Source organism: Hypanus sabinus, chromosome 9 (genome assembly GCF_030144855.1).
Source record: "Hypanus sabinus isolate sHypSab1 chromosome 9, sHypSab1.hap1, whole genome shotgun sequence".
NCBI lineage: Eukaryota > Metazoa > Chordata > Chondrichthyes > Myliobatiformes > Dasyatidae > Hypanus > Hypanus sabinus.
The window spans coordinates 92,639,633-92,655,088 of record NC_082714.1 but is presented as its reverse complement, the minus strand read 5'-3'; the positions used below and the strand labels follow the sequence as shown (position 1 = coordinate 92,655,088).

At 44.1% G+C, this 15,456-nt stretch overlaps 1 protein-coding gene across 5 annotated transcripts in view; it reads right to left on the bottom strand.

The window, feature by feature from the left end:
- The window catches only part of LOC132399636 (aryl hydrocarbon receptor nuclear translocator-like), an 89,351-nt gene that overhangs the window by 66,712 nt on the left and 7,183 nt on the right, over positions 1-15,456 (bottom strand). For 3 of the 5 annotated variants that reach the window (XM_059980227.1, XM_059980226.1, XM_059980225.1), the window contains exons 2-4: positions 5,686-5,809; positions 1,019-1,069; positions 133-177 (exon numbers count right to left, since the gene is read on the bottom strand). In XM_059980227.1, the coding sequence (XP_059836210.1) occupies positions 133-177; positions 1,019-1,069; positions 5,686-5,809 (220 nt within the window). Of the gene's footprint in view, positions 1-132; positions 178-1,018; positions 1,070-5,685; positions 5,810-6,708; positions 6,753-10,280; positions 10,363-15,456 lie in introns of all 5 variants that reach the window. The other 2 variants (XM_059980228.1, XM_059980229.1) reach the window with 2 other exon arrangements.

Genomic DNA, 15,456 nt, shown 5'->3' with positions numbered 1-15,456 from the left:
CAGTTTGCACTCCCGTATTTTGTAATATTTTACTGCTTTTATGCACACCATGTTTACTGTGGTACTTATTATTCCCATGTCATTTATTATCGAATGATGACCTCCAACAGCTCATAAAGAAGTCACTGTTACCTTGCAAATCTCTCTTTGTCGTTGGGCCCTTGATCATCATCACACCTGGATAGAAAGACCACAGAAAGTTAAACCTTCTACATCCCAACTACCTTTGACAATCATCCATCTGAACTACTCGTCCAAATATTTCGCTTGCAAAAGAAACAGAAGTTCTTGTTTTGCAAAAAGCTGATTCTCTGAATGTAAAGGGTATAACCTGCTACCACTCCAGTGGCTCGGGGAATAAATGTTTACTATAGTGGACAAATCAAGTGATCCCCCTCACTCTCTGCTACTTAAACCAAATGAGTCTCCGCTCATTTCAAGAGCATGGGACCCCAAATTTTATTTATTTAGAGATACAACAGGGTAACGGGCCTTTCTAGTTGAAAAGACTGCACTGCCCAATTACATCCATGTAAGCAATTAACATAATAGCCCGCACTTCTTTGGAATTTCGGAGGAAGCTGGAGCACACCAAGGAAGCCCACATGGTCACGGGGAGAAGGTATATAGTCGTTACAAACAATAGCGGGAATTCAAGCTAAGTTGTTGGCGCTGTAAAAGCATTCCACTAACCAGTATGCTACCACGCTGCTTACTTCTGTTAACCATTTCACTTTCCACAGATGCTGCACGATCTGTTGAGTGGTCTCCGAGAATTTTCTGGTTTTATTTACATCATACACTGAATGGCAGATGCTAACATAGCCAGTTTCTCTCCGTCAACAGTCGCACTGCAGTTCCGACCATTTAGGGCAGTAGTAAGAAATCACAAGTTTTACAGTTCCACCCAATTCCCTCTTCCACCCCTGTAAATACCACCAGCGTGGATCGGAAAAGTGAACGAGATGGCCAGAATAAAGTTTAATAGTTTAAAGAATAAATGCAGAGTTGCACCAACCTGGGGAACTTGCTGCTTCCTTCACCATCATCATCATCATCAAAATCCAGCCTGCAACAAAAGAACAATTGATCACAGGCAATGGGTTGACAATGGCTTCTGCAGAAATGCAAAGTAAAACTGACTAGTGAATGTATACCGTCAGTATGAAACATGAGTATTATTTTCATAATGACAGTATGACGATGAGTACCCTCATCCAGGAAATGCCCTCATCTTATTACTACCAGCAGAGAGGAGGTAAAGGAGCCTGAAGACCAACACTCAACGTTTCAGATCCGCCATCAGATTTCTGAATGGATAATGAGCCCAGAAACACTATTTCACTACTTTTTTCCCTCTTTTTACACTACTTATTTAATTGATTTTATATATTGTATATACATACACAACACCGTGCAAAAGTCTTAGAATGGATATATAATGGATGCTAAGACTTTTGGACAGTAGTGCATTTGTCAATGTAGAGTGGAGTGCGAATTTATAAATCTGGCAGGAGCAAAGGATGTTGGGAATGCCAAGGGTGGAGCACCACGGGAGGGGTGTGGGGAAGACGCTAGAAGAGGAGTGCCAGGGGCAGGGGGTGACGCGGGTGCAGACACACCCAGCCCTGAGACATCAGGCAGGATCATTTGATTCCAAACAATTGGGTTTTTACCATTACAGAATGACCCCCAGTGCTTCCCACTGCCACCCCTCTCCCTTTTTCCAACCAAAATTCCCCTCTCCCTGTCCCCTTCATAGAGAATCATATATGAAACACAAAAAAATCTGCAGATGCTAGAAATCCAAAGCAACACACACAAAATGCTGGAGGAACTCAGTAGGCCAGGTAGCATCTATGGAAAGGTGTAAGCAGTCGATGTTTTGGGCCAAGACCCTTCTTCAGAACAGATAAGGGAGCCGTCAGAGTAAGATGGTGGGAGGAGGGGAGGAAGAAGTGATAGGGGAGGAAGGTGGGAGGTGATAGGTGAAACCAGGAGAGGGGGAGGGGTGAAATAAATAGCTGGGAAAATGATTGGTGAAGGAGGCAAATAGGCCTGGAGGAAGGGGAATCTGATAAAGGGAAGAGGGAGGAGCATCAGAGGGAGGTGATGGATAGGTAAGAAGATAAAGTGAGAGAGGAAACAGGAATGTGGAATGGTGGTGGCGGGGGGGGGGGGTGCAATTATCATAAGTTGGAGTAATCAATGTTCATGTCAGCAGTTTCAAGGCTACCCAGATGGAATATAATGTGTTACTCCTTCAACTGAAGGTGGCCTCATTGCTGGAATAGGAATAGGAATGGAAATGGGAAGTGGAATTGCATTGGATGGCTACAGGGAGATCCTGGTTTTTCTGGTTGACAGAGTATAGGTACTTGGCAAAACTGTCTCCCAATCTTTGTCAGGTCTCACCACACCTGGAGCACTGGATACAGTAGTTGACCCCAACAGTAGTGTTGCCTCACCTACCAAGACTGTTCGAAGGTAGTGAAGGAGGAGGTATAGAGACAGGTGTGGCACTTATCATTGCAAGCAGAATGGAGGGAGTAACTTGCAGTCACAGGCAAAATGTACAAACTCCTTACAGATAGCAATGGGAATGGACCAGTACTGTAAAGAGCAAATAAGCATTCAATACTTCCAATGAACAAAGGTCTTTACTTTCTTACAAAGTCTAAAGAGGTTCTGCATATCACTGACTACATAAACCTCAGACGTACAGTGGAAAGCAATCTGGCTGCTTGCATTACCACCTGGTATGCACAGGAATGCAAGAGGCTAGTGGTGGACACAGTCAGTTCTATGGCTCTATTCTCCATCAAGAACAGGTGAAGTTGAGTGAAGTTATCTCATTCAATCAAGAACCTGATGATTGAAGGGTAGTAACTGTTCCTAAACCCAGTGGTGTGGGTCCTGAGGCTCCTTATTTCTGATGACACGAGAAGAGAGCACGGTCTGGATGGTAGGGATTCCTCCAACAATGGACGCTGCTTTCCTGCAACAACATTTCATGCAGATGTGTTCAATGGCTGGGACGGCTTTACCCATAAAGGACTAGGCCATATCCACTACTTTCTGTAGGATTTTCCATTCAATGGCATTGGTGTTTCTATACCAGGCTATGATGCAGCTAATCAATATACTCTCCAGCACACATCTACAGAAGTTTGTCAAAGTTTTAGATATCATGCTAAATTTCTGCGAATTCCGAAGGAAGTAGAGGTGCTGCCATGCTTCTTCATAATTACATTTGCATGCTGGGCCCAGGACTATATAGGTCTACTTCTACAGGTCTTCTGAAATAATAACACCGAGGAATTTAAAGTTGTTAACCCTCTCCACCTCAGATCCTTCAATGAGACTGGCTTCTGGACCTCTGGAATGTGGTGAGAGTGCAGAAGTATGGAGTTGAATGGGATCTGGAATCAACCATGACGAAATGGCAGAGCAGACTCAATGGGCCAAATTGCCTAATTCTGCTCCTATGTCTTATAGTCTTAAATATTATGATTGTACCTTCCTCTGGCAGCTTGCTCCATTAACTCACCACCCTGTGTGTGTAAAAACTTGCTCCTTAGATCTTTTTAAAATCTTTTGGACCACTGAACAATGGAACCCGTTCGTTACTCGTGGATGGCCTGTATTTGGTCCAGGGTGCGGCTGTGTGCGGTGGACGGGAATCACGGTTTATACTTTCATTATAAACATTGAAATTATGACAGCTGTGGCGGTTTTGCTACTCACAATATTATCCCCCAGCACGTGTTATTTGATGCACTCCTGAGTTATTAAAGTGCAGAGACGCAAGGGGTAGCAAGAACTTAGCAGCTCCAAAGAGAAGCCAAGGAGAGGAAAGGAATTGCCGAGGCTTCCGGTCCAAATGCCAATGATACCTCTACTCCCACAGATGTTGCTTGACTCACTCAGTTCTTCTGGCAGATTGTTTGTTAGCCTAGAGATACAATAGGCTTGATTCACTCAGGGTCAGACAGACAGATCTGCAGCATGGACTGGGTGGGTGGAGGTCAAGTCTGGGTGCCAGGCAAAACAATTCAGCCCCTCCCCCTCCCCTAGCAGACGCTCAATAATGTGGATTCCATCTACTTAAAAGGCCCTACAGCAGAATTTGAGGGCTTTTATTTATTTACATTTTTAATTTAGAGATACAGCACAGTTGAACAGGCTTGCTGACACTGTAACACCATCAGTGTTGTTCTACAATCAGAAGGAAACATGAAAAACTACCGAAACCCGGAATTAAACCAGGAACTTTTACATCTTTTGGCTACGCTCTCTCAACTGAGCTATTTTCCAGGTTGTGGAGATTAAACAAGGAAGTGGAGCTCAGGCCAGTAATCAGATTAGCCTTCATCTTATTGAACGGCTGAACAGGTTTGAGGAGCATATCACTTACTGCTACTGCTGCATATAGTCGTGTACAGCACAGAAACAGGCTGTTGCCTTTGGCAATTTGGACAAGCATGTACGGTTTAGGTCATTGTGTTGCAGGTGTGACATCACAAGCTGGAAAGAGTACAAACAAGATTTGCAAGAACATCGCTGGGACTTGAGGACCTGTGTTATAGGGAGAGGCTAGGCAGGCTAGGACGTTATTCCATGGCACATGGGCAACTGAAAGCTAACCTTACAGAATATTATAAAATCCTGAGAGGTGTTTCAGGGAAGGAGAGTGGGTTTGAGGTGGGAGGGGAGAAATCTGAAGGACAACTTCTTCACACAGAAGTTGGTGGAATGAGCTGCCAGAGGAAGTGTTTGAGGTATGGATAACTTCACTCAGAATTCACAACTGATTCAACGACCTACAGACTTATATTCAACGACCCTTTACAACACATGTTCCCAGTATTATTTGTTTTATTTGCAGTTTGGCTTCTTTTGACATTGGCTGGTTGTCAGTTTTTGTTCATTATTTATTAAGATTAGCTGAATCTTAGGTAACTTGTGTATCTAATAAAGTGGCTACTGAGTGTATGTTCACGGTTTTCTGCTGCTGTAGCCAATCCACATCAAGGTTCGACAAGTCGTGCATTCAGAGATGCTCTTTTGCACACCACTGTTGTAATGCGTGGTTATTTCAGTTACTGTTTGCTGCCTTTCTGTCAGCTTGAACCCAATTTGGCATTCTCCACTGACCTCTCTCACCAACAATGTGTTTTCACCCACACTCTGCCATTCTCTGTAAACCGTACAGAATATTGTGCGTGAAAATCCTGGGAAATCAGCAGCTTCTGAGATACTCAGACCATCCTGTCTGGGACCAACAATGATTCCACAGTCAAAGTCACTTGGATCACATTTCTTCCCCATTCTGATGTTTGGTCTGAACAACTGAACCTCTTGACCATGCCTGCATGCTTTTTGTGCACTGAGGTGCTGCCATGTGATTGGTTGATTGGATATTTGCATTAACAGGTGTACCTAATAAAGTGGCCATTGAGTATATAAGCAATTTGATAATAAAGTTACTTGGAACACAGCAACAGAAGACATTTGGATAGATCAATGTTTGGGAAAGGCTTCAAGAGGTATGGGTCAAGGAAAGAAAAATTGGACATGTTTGGATGGGCACCTTGCTTCGTGTGACATTCTCACTACAGAATCGAACAAAATCATCCAGTCAGAACAGCCTTCCTGCATGAGGCAGGGCCCAAAATTCCTTACCCCGAGCGTCTCTTAGGTGCCCGAGACATGATGCCGCCGCCGGACGGAGGCTGTGTTGTTGCTCCAGCATTCCCAGCCGCTGACACGCCCAGAGGTCCTCCAATCTCTGAAGCCATTTCTACAACTGGAGAAAAGGGAAATGGAACAGTCAGCTGGGAAACACAAGGAAAACAGAATATGTACCACAGCAGACACATCTGAATTGTAGGAAGAGGTCTGACAAAATTTAATGCTACCCCCCCCCCCCCCACAAAAACAATAGAATGAGACACTTGGATGACACAGCAAACTGGAGGAGAACAGAAAAAGCTGGAGGAACTCTGGGTTGAGCAGCATCTGTGGAGTGAGAGAGTCAGGAAATCCAGAGCAACACACACATAATGCTGGAGGAACTCAGCATCTACAGAGGGGAAGTTTCTGGCAAAGCCCTTCATCAGGACTAGAAAGGAAAGGGGAAGAAGCCAAATAAGAAGACTGAGGGAGGGGGAGGAGTACAAGCTGGCAGGTGATAGGTGACCCCAGGTGAGGGGTGAAAGTCAGTGAGGATGAAATGAGTAGGTAGAAGAGGTAAAGAGCTGAAGGATTATGATAGGAGAGGACAGTAAACCATGAGAAAGGGAGGCCAGAGGAGAACCAGAATGAGGAAATAGAAATACAAAAACAAAACTTTGACCATCCATTTCCCTCCACAGATGCTGCCTGACCTGTCAGGTTCCTCAACCTTTCAGGGAATTAAGAGTTTTGCTCCTCTTAACTTCTAGGCAGAAACTTCCATGGCATTCCAACAGAGATAGTCTAGGAAAACTCAGTGGCTCAGTACTCTCTCTATCTAGAGCAATGGCCAACCCCTTATGAGAGTGTGAAAGTTCACAGGAGAGTCATGAGAACTTCAACATTGAGGATTTTGGTTAAATAGCTCTCATTTAAAGTGCAAATGGTTAAAAAGCACGAGCAACCCAACACTCTGTCAAGGAATCTCTGGGAATTCCTGGGACTGGAAAGTCCTTTTGAGGTAGGCCTTACCCGGAAGAAGCTTAAATTTTCTCTTCAACGGGAGTTCAGTGAGACTGTGGAAGAAAATTATAAAGTTAAGATTAATTTGGAATTAGATGCTGTTGGCAAGCTTGACAAGCTAGATATTGCACAAGACCTGGGTCATGAGGATGATGGGGTAAGAGGCAGACACTCCCTTGTATGAGCTAACAGTAGCCAGACATGGATCATGCCAGCAACGAGGCATTGTTAACCCTTTTGCAAGACTGTCTAGTATGTAGCAGATAGAGGAACTAACTGTCGACATGCATCTCTATTTCTGTGCATCGCACAGGAATGTTAGTAAACTTGGTTATACCTAACAAGTGCTTTTGAAATTGCTGACCAAGTATGTTTACCTATTGGCTATTGCCCAAAATTTACTGTATAAATCTAAGATGCAACATCGACTGAGTCATAAGACAATGGCTCCTGTGATCATGTAATAAAAGGGTTAACCATATACCGAGGTATGTGTCTTTATTTCTGTTCCCTAACAGAGTAAAGCCACTCATAGTTATTAGCGTTTTGCAGTAAATTCTTCAACGAGCATTTTGTGTGTATGCTCTGGATTTGAAGAATCTGCAGAATCTCTTGTGTTTATGAGCCCCTAAAATAAGTCTGCCATGACACTGGCTGGGTGGAGTGGAGGAATTAAATACATTTTAGCAATTGAGCCATCTACCTAACCCTAGCCTAATCACAGGTCATCTCCAAGACTACAACCTTGCTGTGGTTTGGAGGCTTGTATGTCTCAATGACCAGAGAGAGAGATGTCAGCGAAGGTCTTTATGCTTTGGCTCTTGGTAGGGTTACCCATGACCCAAAGATCAAAGGAACTGAGAGTGGTCCACCGGTCCTCCAGGCTTGGGGGTTCAGCTCGGGGCTAAAAACCCTGTTTGCTCAAACTGTTTTGGAAAAAGCAAAGAAGAATCCTCCTACATCTGAGTGGAACAGTATGAGATGAAGATCCTGAACCACAATAGAGAAGATGGCCAACGGCAGAGAGAGATGGAGGACCATCACTGCTGCCCTAGTGAACTGGTACTGTTACGAATGTGCCACAACTCTGAGGGGCTGAAGGATACAAAGTAGCCCCCTCCTTTTTGAGAATCGCAAGATCGCTATTAATTCAGGTCTGGGACCCAGGAAATGAGAGAGAGACATCCAGAATACACAAGGCTTGGAATGTGTCCTGGCCTCCGCAAGACAAAGCCATGGACAACGGCCAGTGTCTCTTGGATACGGAATAGTGTATTGAGTACTGTACTATTCATTGAAGCCCTCAGGGGATGACCAGAGTGGGCTGGTTGAGGGATTGCATCATCCCAACCTGACTGACATCTGAGACCCCGTGAGTAAGGATAAAAGAGGGTCTGGGGAACAACCCCTTCCGACACCCCAGACCGGTGGAGGCTTGTGTGTGTGTCCATCCTTGCCCAGATGACAAGTCTTCCATGGAACGGCCTCGCTAAAGGACGAATGCGGATCAAGATCAGATAAAGGAAAGCCGGCAAGTTTCTAAAATCTGTCTCTCTCCAACCAAAGGCTGCAGCCTGAATGAACTGAGTGACCTTTATATTTCCATCGGACAATACATTATCCCCTAGACAACGATAGAGCTTATTTCTTATTATTATTATACCCGCACTTTTAGATTTAGTATTGACGACGTATATTATCTGTATGTTTGCACTGATATTATTTTTGTGTATTTTTACTAATACTGTTAAAAATAGTACCATAAGACTGCAACGGACCTCTCTATCTTTGCTGGTAAGTGACCCAGTTACGGGGTTCGTAACAATACAATTTTGGACTGTCGGATGAAACGGGAACTCCTGGAGAGAATCCACACGCTCATGGGAAGAACATACAAATGGCACTGGAATTAATTCCAAACTCCAATGCCCCAAGCTGCAAGAGCGTCATGCTGCCTGCTACTCCATCGTGCCATTTTTGGTCTGCCCTGGGGTTGGGGGACTGTGCATAGCCGTGGGCGGGTGGGAAGGAAGAATGGTGCTTGGTGTGTTCTGCCAAGCATTGTGGGCATACTATGTTGGTGCCAGAGTGTGTGGCAACACTTGCCGCACACCGTGAGGTTCTGTTGATTACTGATGCAAATGAACTGCCACTCAGCGTGTATCGACAAACTGCATGAAACCTTTTACTATCAGTCTTCAACAGTTGCCGAGCAGACACTGGAATCAAGGATCACACGGCTATCCTGAGCAAAGATGCACTTTAGAACCAGGAAGAGGAGGAACTTCATTAGCCAGAGGGTGGTGAATCTGTGGAATTCAATGCCACACGTGCTGTGGATGCCAAGTCATTAGGTATGTTTAAAGTGGAGGTCGATAGATTCTTGATTAGTCAGGGTGTCAAAGGTTACAGGAAAAAGGCAGGATAGTGTTGAAAAGGATAATAAATTAGTCATGATCAAATGGCAGAACAGTCTAATGGACCAAATGGCCTAATTCTGCTCCCATGTCTAATGGAAGTGACCCTATTAAGGTACAGAGCAAGAATCAATCCAAGATTTCCCCTGCCTGACTTCACTGACTGCCATTCCTAATTACTAGTTCTGATATGCCTAGAGCTGGTGGTGAACTTCAAGCACGTTCTCTCTCACCTCTGTATCTCCATCAACAATCCCAGAATTTTTTTTAAAAAACTGCATTTCCAGGCACAATTCCTAGTTTGGAAAGATAAAATCCAGTGCCATTTTTCAAAATTTAAGGCTGTGCTGAGAAACATTAGGAGATCGGGGAAACTCCCTCAATTCTCAAAGTTCAACTTAAATTTATCATCAAAGCACATATATGGCATCATGTACAACTCTGAGATTCATTTTCTTGTGGGCATTCACAGTAAATTGAGGAAACACAACAGAATCAATGAAAGACAAGCTCCTAATGTGTAAATACAAAAGAAATTTGATGCTGCTTTTCCTGCAACAGCGTTTCATGCAGGCGCATTCAATGGGTGGGGGGGGCTTTACGTTGATGGATTGGGCCGTACTTTTTGTTGGATTGTCTGTTCATGGGCATCGGTGTTTCCACATCAGACTATGATGCAACCAGTCAATATACTCTCCACCACACATATAGAAGTTTGTCAGTTTCAGATGTCATGCCGAATCTTCAAACTCCTAAGAAAGTAGAGGCCCTGCCATGCTTTCATCATAATGGCACTCGAGTGCTGGGCCCAGGACAGATCCTCTGAAATGATAACGGAATTTAAAGTTGCTGACCCTGTCCACCTCTGATCCTCCAATGAACTTCCTGTTTCCTCAGAACAATGAAGTTAAGGCCCTTGTTTGATGAGTCTGGGAATCTACTGGGGAAGTGGGAGGTCCAATGACTGCAACTCCACTGGAAGCTGGTGGCCCAGAGGCAACCTGTCCTGGAGTTGGAGGACAGTCTATGGGTGTTAAGTGGTGAGGGCGGGGGTTGTGGGGAGAACGAAAGGGACTTTATTTGGTATCGTTGTTCGTTGAGATGTCGTGTTGTTCTGTTGAATATTGTGGGTAGGTTTCCAACGGAAAGTGTGGTGACACTTACCAGCAAAATTGTCAGTGTACAAGATCATGAGGGGCAAAGGCAGGGTGAAAGCACACAGCCTCTTTCTTCCAGGAAGAAGGTACTGAAAACAAGAGGGCACAGGTCTAAGATCAGATGCAAAAGATTTAAAAGGGACATCAATGTAGTTTCTTCACAATATGGGTCATATGTACTTTGAACAGAACTCCACCATAGACAGTCCCAGCCCAGCTGTGAAAGGAGAGTTGGCATGGGGCTAGCAACCCGTTTAAAAAAACTCAGAAGCTCCAAGAACCTCATCCCTTGGAGAAGAAGGTTGTTGACCCAGAAGACTTATAAAGTCACGTGGTGAAAATGGAAACCACAAAGCCGATCAACCTTTGACCCAGGACTGAGGACTCTGGCGAGCTGCTGTTGGTGGCCTACGCTGTACTTGGAACGAGCTGCCAGAAATAGTGACTGTGCTGCAAACATTTAAAAGCCATCTGTACAAGTGCATAGATAGGAGAGGTTTCGAGGACTATGGGCCAGTGTCTGCATGGACAAGTCGGGCCAAAGGGCCCGTATCCATGCTTTACGCCTCTATGACTGACATGTCATTGTGATGTGGGAGGAAACTAGAGGACTGGGAATGAACCCCATACGCAGATCGTACATAGATAGAAAATATAAACTCTACACGGATAGTACCTATCAAACTGGGTCACAAAAGCTGTGAAGTTCTAGGGCGCCATGGTAGCGCAGCCGTTAGCTTGATGCCATTACAGTTTGGGGCTTTAGAGTTCAATTCCTGTGTCCTCTGTCAGCAAGTTTGTGTTCTTTCCTGTGTGCATCTGGGGAGCCCTCTGGTTTACAGTCCAAAGATGTATGGTCATTATAAACTGTCCCGCAATTAGGCTCGCGTTAAATCGGTGGGTTGCTGGGTAGCGTGGCTCGAAGGGTTATCTCTAAATAACTAACCACAGCACAAGTGCTGCTCTCACACAGTTAAATAACGTAAAGGTTGGTGCAATCGCAGATCAGGTTCGATTCCTGTCCCAATCTGCAAGGAGATTGTATGGTCTCCCTGTGACTGTGTGGGTTTTCTCTGCGTGCTCCAACTTGCTCCCACGTTCCAAAGGCGTACAAGTTAGGGCTAGTGAGTTATGGGCATGCCAGGCTTCCCCAGCACAGTCCTCGCTGATTTGGTTTGACACAAAAAACGCATTTCACTGTATTTTTCAATATGACAAATACCTTTTATCAAGGGCACCTGCTGCCTTTACCCCGTGTGTGTGAAATTGCAGTTCCAGATTGACTACACTGTGTTCACCGCTCCTAAATGCCCACTGACATGGCCCTGCAAACCACTCAATTCAAGGGTGATTAGGGATGGACAACAGCGCCTGTGACACCCACATCACATGAATAAGTAACAAGAATCTCTAATATTGCACAGCAGCACATTCGGAAAGGGGTCTGCTACTGACAGAGGAGAAACGGAGGGTCAAAATGAGCAGAGGGGATTATGTAGAGGATAAAAATCCTACACAAACTAAACTGAACACGAGTTTAGCAGAAACCGGCCTGGATATCCACATCCACATTTTTTTTGCATCATCACCACTCGCATCCTGAATTAAACGAGACGTGCGTTGCCCCGGTGACAGACTCCAATCAAAACTCTCAAAGACTGTTACCACAGCAACTACAGGGGAGCTTTATTTTTTTTAGAATGAAGGCCAAAACAAACCACAGCAAACTTTTGTCTCCTAACAAGAGCAGCAAGAATCCCATTTAACGATTTTAATTACACATGAAGCCCCTCTGTGATAAAGGTACCTTCTTCGACTCCCACAGCCCTCTGCAATCAAAGAGCTACGTGTTGCCTGAAGGGTAGTCAGTGTCAGAAAGGCTGCCATTAATTTGCAAAGTAAGATCCCTTGAACAGCAACAGTAGAAGGAAACTGCTCTTTCTCAAAGTTTGCAGAGGGGCTGTTTAAATCCAACCAAACTGGCAGCAGAAACTTGATGCTGCCAAACATCCTGGCAAATCAGCCTTCCACCTTGCCTATCGCCACCCTCCCCACTGGGAGCTGGGAATATTCAGTGTTCCAATTCTCCAGAATGGGTCCTAAACATGACTTAGTCACAGACCCACAGGCTTCCTAATCTAAGAAAACTGGACTCATTGCAACCTTTGCATCAGTCTCTCCCCCAGTATAAACCCACACATGGCAACTTGTTGGGACTCTCTCACATTGCTCCTTTACTTCTTTTGAATTCCAAACAGGATTTGTATTTGCTAACTGAGGATTAAATTACACGGAGATGGGATCACTACAGAAACTGGCATAAACTCCAATACTATGCTGTTATTCTCGCTGTTATACACAATCTTAAAGTGCAGCAAGAGAGAATTCAAGAACCTCTAAATTGCTTAGCGTCATTTCCTGTACATAAGTGAAAGAGAACGAAATAATTGTTACTCCAGATGCAATGCAGCACAAAATACTTCACAAAATATAAAGAGTGCAATAATAAAACAAATATATACTTAAAAAAATATCAACGATTGATTGTGTGTTCATAAAACAATGCTAGGCTATACACAAGGGACTGGCAGGAAATAATAAAGTAGTGGTGGACTTAGTGGATGGAGGTGTTGATCAGCTTTATTTCTTGGGAAAAATTAACTGTTTTTGAGTCTGGTGGTCTTGCCGTGGATATGAAGTAGCCTCCTCTGTGATACGATTGGGACAAACAGTCCATGAGCAGGGTAGGTGATAAATCGACTTTAGGTGAAGGGCTGTAAAATTTTTGAGCCTACCACAACTCCTTTTGCGTCCTTTTAACAACTGGCCATCTTACACTCCTTCTCAGTCCATCAATCACCTCAGAATCCTTTCCCCACTCCATTCTCAATGCCAAAGCAGGATTTCAAGCCGAAATGTCAACAATTCTTTCCCTCCCATAGATGCTGATCAACCTGCAGAGAGCCGGAGAACTGGAGCATAGTGATAGCTGTTAGCATTCATTGCCTTGCCAGAGGACTAGAGTTTAAAAGCAAGGATGTGATGCTTAGGATTTATAAAGGCATTGGTCAGACCACGGCTGGGAGTATTGAGAGCAGTTTTGTTCCCATAATCTAAGGAATGATGTGCTGGCATTGGAGAAAGTCCAGAGGAGGTTTATGGGAATGGTTCCAGGAATGAATAGGTTAGCATACAAGAACCAGGCTTGATGACCTGGGCCTGTACTAGAAGAGTCTGGGATTATCTCAAATATTGAAAGCCCTCGATAAAGTGGACTTGAAGAGGATGTTTCCTGTAGTTGGGGAGTCTAGGATCAAATGGCACTGCCTCAGAATAGAGGGACATCTACTTAGAACAGAGGTAAGGAGGAACTTCTTTAGCCAGAGGGTGATGAATCTGTGGAATTCACTGCCAGAGATGGCTGTGGAGGCCAAGTCACAGGGTATACGTAAACTAGAGGATGATAGAGGTTCGTGATTAGTAAAGGTATCAAAGGTTAGGGAGAGAAAGCAGGAGAATGTGGTTGAGAGGTTGAGGTATATTAAATCAGCCATGATGGAATGGTGGAGCAGACTCAATGGACTGAAAGGTCTGATTCTGCTTCAATATCTTATGGTCTTGACCATTTGGATGGAAATGAAGTATCATATAAACCACCATAGTAATTGACTTTCTGGGAATTTTTGGAAGAGTCCAAGGTGTCTGTGAGGATTCTCAAATACCCATAAATCCTGATGCAGATCCTTTAGTCCCTGATAAATTTGTTCCCCTACACCCCTAACCCCAACAGAGGCTGCTCGACATGGACAGTTCCTTCAGCAGTTGGATTTTTGCTCCACATTTCAGCATCTGCAGTCTAACATCTACATACACAACCTGGCACCATCTGTAAGGAGTTTATACATTCTCTCCGTGACCATGTGGATTTCCTCCCACACCCCAGACATGCCAGTTAGCAGGTTAACTGTTCATTGTAACAGATCCTTAAGTCCCCACACATCCTTGTAAATTTTCTTTGTACTCTATCAATTTTATTTAAATCTTTCCTGTGGTAGGATAACCAAAACTGGACACAACACACCAAATAAGGCCTCACCAATGTCTTAAATAATTTAATTCCAACTCCCACATTTACTCAATGTATTGTTTAATGAAGGCCAATGTGCCAAAAGCTTTTTTTAAAATCATCCCTATCAACCTGTAACACTATTTTTGTGGAATTATGAATCTATATTTCCAGACCCCTCTATTCTACCACAGTCCTCAGTGCCCTACCTCTCACCATGAATACCTACCCAGGCTGGTCCTCCCAAAGTACAATACCTCTCACTTGTCTGCATTAAGTTTCATCTGCCATTCTTCAGCCCATTTCTCCAGTTGGTCCAGATCCCGCAGCAAGCTTTGATAGTCTTTCTCCCTCAATCTTGGTGTCATCTGCAAATTTGCTGATCCAGTTTACTTTACCATCCAGATTGTTGATGTACAGTAGATAACAAACAGACCCAGCACTAATCACTCTGCCATGCCACAAGAAACAGGCCTCCAGTCAGAGAAGCAATCATTTACAACCATCCTCTGACTTCTTCTATAAAGCCAATATCTAATCCAAATTACTATCTCATCTTGAATGCCAAGGAACTGAACCTTTTGACCAATCTCCCATGTGAGACATCGTCAAAGGCCTTGCTAAAGTCCATGCATACAACACCCACTGCCTTGCCTTCATCAACTTTCCTGCTAACTTCCTCTATAAGATTGTTAGACATGACTCACCACGCACAAAGATATGATGACAATGCCTAATTAATCCCCGACTATCTAAAAGCTTATATATCCAGTCTCTTATCTTCCAATAGCTTTCCCACCACTGATGTCAGTTTCAATGGCTTATAATTTCCTGGCTTATTCTTACAGCCTTTCTTAAACAGAACACCACAAGCTATCTTTTATTCCTCTAGGGCCCCTGTAATTTCTGCACTTGCCTTTCACAGGGTCCAAAAGAACACCTTGTCAGGCCCTGGCAATTTTATCCACCCTAATATGCCTCAGAGAGCAACACTCCTCTGTAATCTGTACAGGATCCATGACCTTGTGCTGCATTGCCTTGCATTTACAGACTGCGTCCATCTCCTGATGGATGCAGACGTAAAAAAAAATTCATCCATTTAAGATCTCCCCCATCT